Below are 12510 nucleotides of genomic sequence, written 5' to 3' on the forward strand. Positions count from 1 at the left end.
CTTCCATTTCAATCAATGGGTCACATTCCAGTTCATATTACACCAGTGTAAACTGAGTAAATCCATTGACTTTAAATGTTCTTACTCCAGATTTACACCAGCTTAACAACAGAATTGACTCTTGGTTTTTAATCAGTCCTTGTTCATACCAAACTCATTGATTTCAGTGGGAATTCAGCCTGAGTAAAGAGATTTGGATTTGGACCCAGAATACAGACAAGTTTGGGGAAAGAAAAGGAGAGGAAATGGGGAGAGAAAATACTGAGAATTCAGAGGTGGGGGCAAGCAAAGGGAAAGCTGCAAGACTTAACTTTAAATTGTATGTAGGCAGCAGGAAGTGGAGGGAGGGGTCACATGTTCTCCATGACACTGGTACAACGCTCACTGAAGTAGCTTTTCTGAACTGGAGGCTATATTAACTAGCACAGTAGTGTCGCATTGGTACAACTGAGAGGAGAAATCAGCCCCCAACAACATTAAAAGCAAATATTTGAATGTAAGCGCCAACTGCATTTGGCAGCTGCATGAAGCGAATGCCACAAGAGTGATTCCCAGCGGATGTTTAAGTGTGCATAAGTTAATCATTCCTTCCAATTCAACATTATTTCTTCCTATTCCTTTCTCAGAAAGAGGGAAGAAAATAGTTTTTAGTCAGCAGATATACACTGACACGCACCCAGTATTTGCTGTCACCATGACCTACATGACGTAATCAGCTATAACAGAGGACTTAGCACAGACACACATTCACGTCAAGAGACTTTGATGGGAAAGTAGAGCAGTTTTGTGCAGAAATCTTTTCCCATGTGGTTGGATCATGGCCAAGACATAGTACAACACTAACGTAGACACTGAGTAATGATGCAGCTCATCTGGCTTCATGCGAATGGAAAGTGACCTCATTTGTTTGTCAGTCATTGGATTACATCATCGAAATTTAGCATGAATGAAAAATGGAAAATGACATTGCTAATAATGAGGGAAATATCTTCAGTGTATTTTACAGCTGAAGGAACGAGATCCTCAACTGGTGTATAATAGCATAGCTCTGTTAAAGTCAATGGAGATATGTTGATTTACAGCAGTTGAAGTTATGGCACTAGGAGTTTCTGTTTTTTGCCCATAAATTAATAATCCTAGTTTAGATCAGCAGAATACTGATAAAATGGGGTTTACCTCATATTTTTACCATAAACGTACTGTAACAAACTGTAGATAACAAATGATTATTTTAACAGTCTTAAAAACTTCAGAAGTATTTCAGCAAATGGAGAGGGATGTTACTTACGCAAATTCTAGTTTTCTGAGGTTTTTGATAGCAGGAATTTCATTAATATTGCAGCCAAATGCCTCTTCCATACTAAATAAACCATAATAGAATAATTATAGCTATTAGAAACACTTTTTAATAGCTGTAAAAACCCCATTGTTTCACAGAGAATACTAATTTGTGCAGAGCCAGGTTATTTGCTCTAAAGGTTTATTAGAAATAACATTTTTAAAACAAAGTATTGTTTGATCTTAACAGGAGGAAGAAAGTATAATATAGCAGAGAAAGTATTTCTAAAACTACAGTATATATAACCTACGTGCATAAAGGCTTAGATAGGCCTATCTTACCCCGGACTGCTTTGCTGCTAGGGATTGGAGGTCCAGTGTGCTCTGCAGCAGTCTCTGCCTCACTCTCTCCTGTCCTGTCTTTTTTGTCCACCCAAAGTTCTTAGTTCCAGTTTTTCTCACTTGGATCACTCTGGGGTTACAAAATAGGACACCAACCCCCCCCCCCCCCAACTCATCCAGGGCCAAGCCAGATGGTTGAGCTCAGCATAGCCAGAGGTAAAACTTCAAAGTGAGTCACATATGCCAGTGCCAGTAAATTGGGGACTATCTGGAGCTAATGTCTACTTTCCTGCCTACGTGCAATAATCTCTGCTTGAATTAACTCCTGTAATCATATAACAAAAACAAACAGATGGAACATGCAACATTCACAAAAGACAAGATCAGAACAGTGACTTCCAGTAACTGCTTTGATTGTGCATGCCTGAAATTGTAATTAGCCCACCGACTGGATTGTTTTTAGGGACTGAACCCAGGAGCTCTGGCTCTGAAAGTACAAGCCTTTATTGCCGCAGATAAAAGACTGGCTCTCTTAGCTCACAGCCAATTGCAGACTCTTGCCACTACAGGGAAGAACCACACTGATAATGTGGGATATACAATTAAAAGGGAGTAGAAAATAAGGGATTTAAAAATTATAGGTAAAAGACCTGAACTAAAAAAAACAACCAAAAACCAAGCTGCCAATTGTCTTCTTTGTGGGCATTTCAGTACAAAGATTAAGTGGGACCCTCACTCCCCAAAAAATTATTACTACGTATAACAGCAGAAAAGCATGGATGGGACAACAGAGCATTTTTCGCATTTATTTGCTCTGTGGACAAATGGAAACTTCACTCTCCTGGACTGTTACTACACCAGGGCCTTTCATAATTGATAAGCACTGAAGTGCAAATAAGTCATTAATTCTGATAGGATCTTACCAGTGGATCATTTTCTCTTGTATCTGTACAAGGTCAGAAAGGTCACAGATGTCCTTCATAGTTTCTGCCTTAAAGGGATCAATATCAAATTTCTCAACTGAAATCTTCAGGAGCTCATATTCCTTTGTTTGCTCTAAGGACTCCCACAGCCTGACTGTGTCACTAAGGGAGGCCCTGTAAAGTGTCAAAACACAAGTTTATTGAGTCCCGGCCCTTGCATGAAAAAGGTCTGTCCCACTATAATGCTCATGACACAATTAATAACAAGAAATAACTAACCTGAATGATGTCACATTCTTTAGGCCAACCAGATGTTTCAGCCCTTGTAGGTTAATGCTGCTGTTCCGCAAATCCAAGGAAAACTCCTTTGGGGATCTTTTTAAAATAAAATGCAGAACATAGACATCAGGAGGTGTAAGAAGAGTGCCCAGAAAAGAAAGTTCAGCCTTGATCCTTAAAGCCACATGCTGCAAAAGATAGCTGTCCTGTGTTTCATAAACACAGTGGAGCAGCTCAAGTAGTTTTTCTGGATAGAGATCACTTATTTGTATTTTTTTAATATATTTTAAGAGCGTTTTCTGCTTCTTGGTTATGATTTTCATTACATGCTCATCTGAAAGAGAGCAGAGGAATGGATCATGCTGGAGGTACAATAACCCAGGCAAGAATCGAGGCACCAGGTCTAACCAATTATGAGGCTTTTTCTTCCTGGCTGGTAGGGAAAGGTACTTTGTGAGGCTTTTATCCTTGATGTCTTCTGCGAGCAACAGATGAAGCGCACTCAAAAAATTTTGGATAATGAAGTCTGAGAACGCACTTCCAAATTCTTCCTCCCCATTTCCTGAATGTTTTGGGAACGTAAATGGCAGTACTAAGCCATATTTCAGAGCAAACTCCTTAACTTCTTTAGAGGGAAAAAGACTGCTCTTCAGGGCATTTTGATTCTTTTCTCCAAGATACCAGGCTAACTGAGCTAGCCTGGTAACGTGCTGTTGATTTCCTATGGCTGTCACATCTGTTTGTGTAGGTATCAGCTTTTGCTGAAGGTATTTTACAAAGAGGCTGGTAAGTGTTGGAGGCAGGTCTTTGTCTCCCATTTCAAACATCATTTCACAGAGAAAACAAATGAATCTACAAATGACAGGACTGTAGCAGTGACTGAACAGATATTGACAATTTGTGATTAATTTCACTGCATCATCACTGTATGGTAGTCCTTCAAAATATCTGGCTATGTATAATTCTACCTGCTGTGGAGAGAACCCTATCATTTCGATAATCTTGTCCACTTTGGATAAATACTGATTAAATTTGTCCTTGGGTCTTGCTGTTAGCAATAAAGTACAGCCACTGAGTATCTTCTTCTGGAAGAGCCCTGCAAATAGCTCCCTGATGCTGTACAGCTCCTTGTAAGACTGGCAGTCTGGGTAATGTGTAAAGCCATCATGATCCTGCAACTCTTCAAAACCGTCGAAAATGAGGAGGACTTTATTGGGATTTTGCAGTATGTATTCGAAGACTTGGTCCCTTCCCTCTCGAGGTTTGACAAAGGGCTCAAGAAGCAGGTCCTTCAAGCTGTATTGTTTCTCAGGCAGGCTCAGTCGTCTACACTCAAACCAAAAGACAAATTCAAACTGAGAAAACTTTCCATTAGACCAGTCTTGGCAGATCTTTTGAACAAGAATGCTTTTACCCATTCCTGCCTTTCCCAACACCACAATGACTTTGGTCTCTAGTTCTTTCCCTCCTAGGACTTGAAATATTTGGCTTCTTTCTATAGCTGCTTTTTCCTTCTCTTCTAAATTGTATATTACCAGCTCCTTCTCCATCACCTTGATGACATTTTTGCCACTCTTTGTTTCAGTTTGACTTTGCATGAGCGCCCCATCAATGTAAAGGTGATCAAGGGTTACTTCACGGTCCATGGCCATGAACTTGCACACATCTTGGAAATAATCCTTCAGTGATGTGCAGAAAGCTTCCACTGGCTCTAGAAAAACAAAAGCACAAGTGAGCTGAAGAATCAAGTATTTGAAAGGATATATGGACTCAACATAGCTTTTAGATGTTTTAAATATGTAAGTTATAATGCTCTTTAAATGCACCAACATTCTGGCCCCTGGCAGTTTTCAGAAAACATTTAGTTCCTAAAATACAGCAATGACTGAATTCCACTCAAAAAGTTTTGAACAGCTCCACAACTGTTGTACAAGACATTTTCCCCACAAAAGACAAATTATTCGAGAGCAAAACCTGATGTTTTGGTTTTCCATAGAGTTTGCAAAGCAATTTAAGGTTAAAGGGGATTGAAACTCACTTGGTCTTTTGAGAATTTGTTCAGAAGGAACAACAGGAATTTGTGATATCTCATTGGATATTTCTTCTTCATCTGAAGGAAAACAAGTAATCAATTTGAAAAACAGACTCAAATATTCACTGATTGTACTTTTCCAATTTCAGCAATGTGACTAGTTAAATGGGGTAGAACCCTGCTACATAACAATTGATGTCCTAACTTAAGGTGGGAATATTTATCTATTTCAGTGATAAAAATGCACGCAAATATGTTAAGGTACGACAGACAAAAGATAAGGAAATCCTTAAGATAAAGCAGACACTTCAGTCAGTATTCATCATTTGGTGAGCTTAATTATTGTAGCTATTACAATGTTATAGAAGAGCATGACTGTTCTGATACCCTACATGGAGCAAGGCCATGGAGAAACATTACAACTCTGTTCATGACACTCATCACCATCCCTTTCACATATCGGCATTTTGGCTGCATTCATGTTCACACTTAAGACTTATTTATGTAATCAAAAGGAATAGCTTCAGAGTAATCACACAATTGTAGTTAGAATTGAGTAGCTAGGTATTTAGGGTGAGCATTATATGCAGGTAACATCCTTGTGAAAATTCATTTGGGGGATTCACTCTGTATTATGTCATACATACAAAGTATTATAATCATAAAGTAGGGATATAGGGGATTTTTAAATAGGGTAGTATCTACCTGTAAGATCAGTCACAGCTGCAGTCTCTGGCATATAAGCAAATGGGCCAATGGAGGTGTTTTTGTCAGGAGACCCCAAAATGCTTTGGACAGCCAAGTCCACTTGAGCTGAAATAATGCATTTGACAAATTATTTATACAGTTAATAAAATTCTTATCAGTATTATCTCTAAATGAAAACAAAGAGTTAGAGTCCTCCTTAGTATTTTGTCAGCTATGTCCACAGCATAGTTTTAGTTAAATCAAAAATTCTGAGAAAGTCTTTCAACATGATCAAACAGACTATCCATTCAGGGAGTCAAACGCTGCCTCTAAAGGCACACTGGAGCCTCCATTAAAACAGATGGAAATTCCAGGAGTACATCCAAGAATTGCGATACTTTCTTACAGTGTTTTCTGAGTTGTGATGTCACACTGAACACAGCTGAGTAGGACAGAAATTCCTGTCAAATGAGTCAGTGCCTAGAAATAGCTTACATTTGTGAAAAGACAATCCCTAATAAAGACATGTAAAGGGTACATTTTAAAAGGATTTAACAATATTCAGTATTTTCCTGTTAGATTGGACAGCTAGAGGGATCTTTTCCCACTGATCCCTTTTCAGTAGAGGTGTTATACAATATTGTAAGAAACTTCTTCTCTGGAATGCACATTAACCATGGGCTTTGGTAAAGGCTCAGAAGGCCTTTTAATCTCAGGATACATCTACACTACCCGCCAGATCGGCGGGCAGCGATCGATCCAGCGGGGACTGATTCATCGCGTCTAGTCTAGTCATGATAAATTGACCCCTGAGCGCTCTCCCGTCAACTCCTGTACTCTAGCTTGGCGAGAGGCACAAGCAGAGTCTACGGGGGAGCAGCACCTGTCGACTCACTGCAGTGAAGACACCATTGGAAGTCGATCTAAGTACGTTGACTTTGCGTAACTTAGATCAATTCCCCTCCTCCCCCCCAGTGTAGACCAGGTCTCAGTGTCAGACGTTCTGCCCAGAGATCATGAATGGACACCTAGGACAAACTCAGACTCATCGGGAAGTGGTGTCTTCCTACAGGAGCCAATGGAGCTGTACCCCTCATATCAGTCTGAGTTTGCCACAGTTACCAACTCAACGGCCAGACTCTTTCCTTTGAGATCACCCGTAGGGCTTGTCTACACAAACATGAGGTTTGTGGCATGCTGGGGTATGACTCTAACCTGCAGAAGCCTGCTGCACACTAACTATCTGTGTGGGCCCTGTTGACACGCACAAATAGTTCATTAATGTGTCATGTTAGTAATGTTAGTGTGAGTCCTACCATCGCTTCAGAGGGGTAACTTCAATCTAATTACCTTAACAAAGAGACAGGTAAGGGGTTATTTGGTCACAGTCTATAAGTACCTTCATGGAGAGCAGACATTTCAGAACAGAGTGCTCTTCAATGTAGCAGACAAAGGTATAACAAGACCCAATGGCTGGCAATTGAAGCTAGACAAATCCAGACTGGAAATAAGGCACAAATTAACAGTGAAGGTAATTAACCATTGGAACCACTTCTCCGTCACTGGCCATTTAAAAATTGAAAGTGGATGTTTTTCTAAAAGATCTGCCCCAGTTCAAACAGGAATTAATTTAGGGAAGTCCTCTGGCCTGTATTATACAAGATGTCAGACTAAATTACCACAATGGCCACTTCTGGCCCTATCATCTATCAGTCTATGGAAAACTATACGAGGCTGCAGATCTTCTGTTTGGAGGCAGGAACTCTAGCTGCATCATCTGGACAGTGGAGTAAACTAGGGACTGCTCCTTTGGACGCTACAGGGTAGACAGCCCACCAGCACCTCCTGGTGTAGCCTATTAATGGACTTTGCTTTCCAGGAGACAAGGAACTATGGCAGAAGCACAAAAAACACCTTCACTACCCCCAGACATCAGAACCAACTTCAGTTAGCTCAATTTTCTGCAAGGGAATGGAGTTCACTGTTGAAGGGAGGTGTGGTGGCTGACTAGGAAAGGGTAAAGCAGAGGATTAGGTAGTGAGTAGGAACTGAATGCAGGAATGGATTAAACACAGTTATGGGAAAGGTTGGAAGGAGGTAATGAGTGAATGGGAGGGGTTAAAGGACTGATCAGAAGAAAATAGATAAAAATAAGAGAATGGAAAACCTAAGGGAGTCTATAGCCAGGCATACAGAGAAGGATTAAGTTGTAATAAGGCAAATAAGGCAAAGTTTAATAGCAACATTGAGGGAGAGCAAATAAATAGTTGTCATGCTGCCTCCTTCTCTGCTCCTAGGTCTGCATGTTTTCCAGTTGGACTGTAAGCTCAAGGCAAGGACTCATCTTAGGATGGAAAATGCCCGATTTATTTTGATGTGCTGTGTAAATTAACAAAAATGAGTGGGTGCAATTGGTGAGCCCAAAAAAAATGTGTGTGTAACCTTTACAATTACTCCTACAGAAACATGAAGGAATTTATGCATCCATCCACTGCGTCACCTTCAAAAATTTCACCTTCCTCTTAGGTGCTTTTAACTGTATAAATAGCCACTAGGGGGCAACCACACCTACTGTAACTAAGCAGCAATAGTAGCAGTCAACAATGGAGATACCCTCTAGGCACCAAAGCCTGGAAGTAACCCACAATCAAAAACTTACAGCAGAGCTCCCTGGACTAACTAACACTGAAGGGAAAAGTTTCTGAGAGCAGACTGCTACTGCAGCTGGGAACTATTCATAGCTTGAATAAGGCTCTCTTTTGTTTATTATGAACCGATTTCTGTATCTGTTGTTTGACTTCTACAATCAGACTTTGGAGAAAAAACTTTTAGTAAAAGAGGCTTGGCTTTTCTGTGTTGTTGCTGTTGTTTTTGTTGGACCATGTTAACTGCCAGTTAACTTACAGCCCAGTAAAGCAGCTAGTGTATAAAGCACCAACGCAGTTTCTGATCTTGATGGTGATGGGATAATTGTTAAAGCATGATTCTATAACCATTTTGGAAATATTAAAGTGCAGGACTTTGGGGGGTAATGCAAAGGATACGGCCACTTCTGGACACACACAACTCTGTAGCTCTAACACTTGACTAAATAGACATTTCTGCCTAGTGCCCTGGCTTAGAGTGAGCTGTTAGGGAAAGGACCATCAGCAACATTAGCAAATGCAGGTAATTTGTTATAAGAAAAACATGCACAAACTGTGCAGGAAAAACTGGTGTCTGTGTACAGAGAAACAATCTACTGTCTATGTTATATATAGTATCTATGTTTCAGAGATAGTGGACAGAAGAAAAGCCATCCTGCACTTACCAGCCAGGGTTGTGGGGAAAGCTGGTGATATCTGTAATGTTTCAGTGGGGGAGGAGGACACTAGAAATAAAAAAAGCAAGTTAATAGCTTTCTCTGTACAGTTACAAACAAATGTGATGAAGATCTGTGGTGCTTTATTGATAGAAATGATTTTATTTTCTGTCTCTGAAAAAATGGCTGAAACACTACTGCATAACTCACCTGGATATATTATAATATTGGATGCACCATTCCCTACAGGCAAATTAATTATCTGCTGAGGAAGAACTGCAAAGCCGGATATCACTTGGATCCCTTTAGCACCAACAAGCAGACAGTCTGGGTTGGAATTTCCAGAAGACACTGGAATTAAGAGTAATAGAGTTACTCAATTTTTAAGCACCTCGATTCCTAATAGTGGGCTACAGTGGTGTTGTTTATGCACATTTTCAGCTGGAGCATTCAGAATGGCAAAAACCTAGTGAAAATTCATAGGGTACTGGAAAGATTGAAGAGTTCATTGCCAAAGGCATCCCATAGAGAGACATACTATTTACAGTTTACATAAAACATTAAGGCTGATGGCGCTCTTGGTGTGGTTTGTGACACTGCAGGCTAATGTGCAGGAGGCTATTGTATGTAAATGAATGCATTAAGGAGTCTGAGACGCTGTGTTGCCCTCAAAGTGATTAGGAGACTCATGCACTATCACAGCCTTTCCATGTGATTACGCTCACACTGCTGCATGCACCAGCAGCAAGCAAGCATTACTCCTCTGGATGGAATCAGCCCAAGAGTGCGTTCTGATGATGCACTGCTTGTAACCTGATTACTTGTCACAGCTCTGCAGCATGCAGAGCTTCTGTAGAGCTGGTGCTGCGTTAACTAATATCAGCTACCTAAAGTCAGGTTCTCAGTTGCCTCCAGACTCAAAGCTGTAACTCCAAACATTCCCTGGCTCATTAGATTTTGACAAATACAGCAGTTGTACAAATCACAGCAAAACTAACTGAGTCTACAAAGCCTTTCCCAGGGACGCTGGCAGAAAAACCAAAGTCAAAATGAATTATAAAAACCTGTTGAAGCACTGCTCTTACAGTGACCTTTAATTTTACTGACCACCATGGAATGAATTAACCAACCAATTTTCTGAGTGCTACATTCAAAAGGATTTTCGTACTCACTTTCCCTTTGACTGAGCAGAGGAGAGGTAAAGGAGGAATCCCTGCCTCTCCATCTTGTGGCACATGCTATCAGCAAGGAATGAAGGGGAGCTAGTTTTACTGCCCCACACCGAGAGGATTGGAAACAGCCTCCCAGCAGCCCCTTTCAACTGTATGGGGTACAGAGAAGCCCCACCACCATGTCCTGATGTGAAGGAGATGGATGCATGCTACAGAGTAGGGTCTGGGGGAAGAGTTTCACGTTTTCTTTCTATTGTGTAGGGGTAGAAAGCTGTAGCTATACTGTACATACCGGGCATCACAACATTTTTTCCAGTTGGATGTATACTGGTAACAGAAAACTGCATGTGCAGGTGAGACAAAGAGGTGGAGTTAGCTGGAGAGCTGTTCTGAGGCACCGCTACAAAACTGCCATTCACTGTAGACCCGGGGGACTCCACTTTAAAAAGCAAACAGTGTTAAAGGATGTTAGTTTCTTACAAAATCAGACAGACCACAGAAGATCTTGCAGGATAAGACATAAGTCACCTGATATTCATCAAATCAGCAAAGTGTTTTGACCTGCCAAAAAAACGGTATCCAAACTCTGAAGTCTATTGACGCGTTTAGCAGAATTTCATGTAGCAGCCAGCTAATATGGCAGTAGGAATACAGTGTGTATGTCGAAGATTCTGCAGTGTCTTCACTCGTTTAAAAGAACACGTTCAGTGTTCCTGGCCCGTCCTCCTCCTAAATAGCTCCAGGCATGTAAATATTCAGACTCAGTGAAAATTATTACCAAATATGAGGAAATGAACCAATACGACAGCTTGTTGTGCTCAGTTTCCCAGACATGGTACTCTGCCCTCTATGGTGCTGAGGAAGCCGCATACGGTAAGGCCCCACATCTTGGCTCTCTGCCTAGGTCTTACTGGGGAAGTACGGATGGCCAAACTTCCTTAGAAAAGTTTTGCATAAACAATGACAAACTTTCTTTAGACAAATGAAACCAACTCTTATGCCGGCCTGATTATACAAATTTGATAACTTATAAGGGTTTGAAAAGGTGCTCTGTCCTGCATGCATTATTTGGATCAGGACCTTTCTGTGCATGCTACATAGTAAACAGTTTGACGGGCTGCATTGCTATGTGCACCACTGACTCATTAAAGCAATCAGAGAAATAGTTTTAAATGTAAGAAATATTTGTCCTTGTTTATTTTGAAATAATCTGCTAATGATGCAGATACAATACAGTAACTCCTCACTTAAAGTCGTCCTGGTTAACGTTGTTACATTGCTGGTCAATTAGGGAACATGCTCATTTAAGGTTGTGCAATGCTCCCTTAACGTTGTTTGGAAAGTCGCCTGCTTCGTCCACTGCTTGCAGGAAGAGCAGCCTGTTGGAGCTAGCTGGGGGGCTTGTGTCATAAACAGATAGCTAAGGGTTAATGTCTCTTTCACCTGGAAAGGAGTAACCTGAAACACCTGACCAGAGGACCAATCAGGAAACAAGACTTTTTCAAATCTGGGTGGCGGGAAGTTTTGGGTGTGAGTTCCTTGTTCTTTGTCTTGTGTCTGACCCTCTCGGCTCTGAGAGTGATTTTTCTATCTCCTGCCTTTCTAATCTTCTGTTTCTCAGTTGTAAGTACAGAGATAAGACAGTAGGTTTATATTGTTTGTTTTTTGTATTTACATGTGTGTAGTTGCTGGAATGTGTTAATTGTATTCTTTGTGGGTAAGGCTGTTTATTCATATTTCTTTTAAGCAATTGACCCTGTATTTGTCACCTTAATACAGAGAGACCATTTTTATGTATTTTTCTTTCTTCTTATAAAGCTTTCTTTTTTAGACCTGTTGGAGTTTTTCTTTAATGGGAATTCCAGGGAATTAAGTCTGCAACTCACCAGGGAATTGGTGGGAGGAAGAAGTCAGGGGGAAAATCTCTTTGTGTTAGATTTACTAAGCCTGACTTTGCATACCCTCTGGGTGAAAAGGGAAGTACTTGTGTTTCCAGGACTGGAAACGGGGAGGGTGGAGTCCCTCTGTTTAGATTCACGGAGCTTGCTTCTGTGTATCTCTCCAGGAACCCAGGGAGGGAACACCTGGAAGGGAGAAGGGGGGGGGGGAATGGTTTATTCCCCTTTGTTGTGAGACTCAAGGAATTTGGGTCTTGGGGTCCCCAGGGAAGGTTTTTGGGGGGACCAGAGTGCCCCAAAACACTCTAATTTTTTGGGTGGTGGCAGCTTTACCAGGTCCAAGCCGGTAACTAAGCTTGAAGGTTTTCATGCTAACACCCATATTTTGGACGCTAAGGTCCAAATCTGGGAAAAATGTTATGACAGCTTGGAACCAGGGTGGACTGGCAGCCCCCTATCAGCTCCCTGCTCCCCTAAGTTCTCTGTGTGGCAGCTGCCCAGCAGGCTGTCAATCAGCAGTCCCTCCCCCCACCGCCATGTGCTGCTCCTGCCCTCTGCCTTGGAGCTGCTCCTGGCAGCCTCCTGCTTGCTGTGCAGG

The 12510-nt window shown here is 41.3% G+C and overlaps 1 protein-coding gene across 4 annotated transcripts in view; it reads right to left on the bottom strand.

Annotated features, from left to right (window-relative positions):
• CIITA (class II major histocompatibility complex transactivator) overlaps positions 1-12510 on the bottom strand; it is a 64153-nt gene that overhangs the window by 15218 nt on the left and 36425 nt on the right. For all 4 annotated transcript variants that reach the window (XM_050966402.1, XM_050966403.1, XM_050966404.1 and 1 more), the window contains 8 exons: positions 10307-10453; positions 9053-9193; positions 8852-8911; positions 5560-5667; positions 4861-4932; positions 2823-4533; positions 2544-2717; positions 1289-1360 (listed from right to left, as the gene is read on the bottom strand). In XM_050966402.1, coding sequence (XP_050822359.1) covers positions 1289-1360; positions 2544-2717; positions 2823-4533; positions 4861-4932; positions 5560-5667; positions 8852-8911; positions 9053-9193; positions 10307-10453 — 2485 coding nt within the window. The remainder of the gene's footprint in view (positions 1-1288; positions 1361-2543; positions 2718-2822; positions 4534-4860; positions 4933-5559; positions 5668-8851; positions 8912-9052; positions 9194-10306; positions 10454-12510) is intronic.

This window comes from Gopherus flavomarginatus, chromosome 9 (assembly GCF_025201925.1).
Source record: "Gopherus flavomarginatus isolate rGopFla2 chromosome 9, rGopFla2.mat.asm, whole genome shotgun sequence".
NCBI lineage: Eukaryota > Metazoa > Chordata > Testudines > Testudinidae > Gopherus > Gopherus flavomarginatus.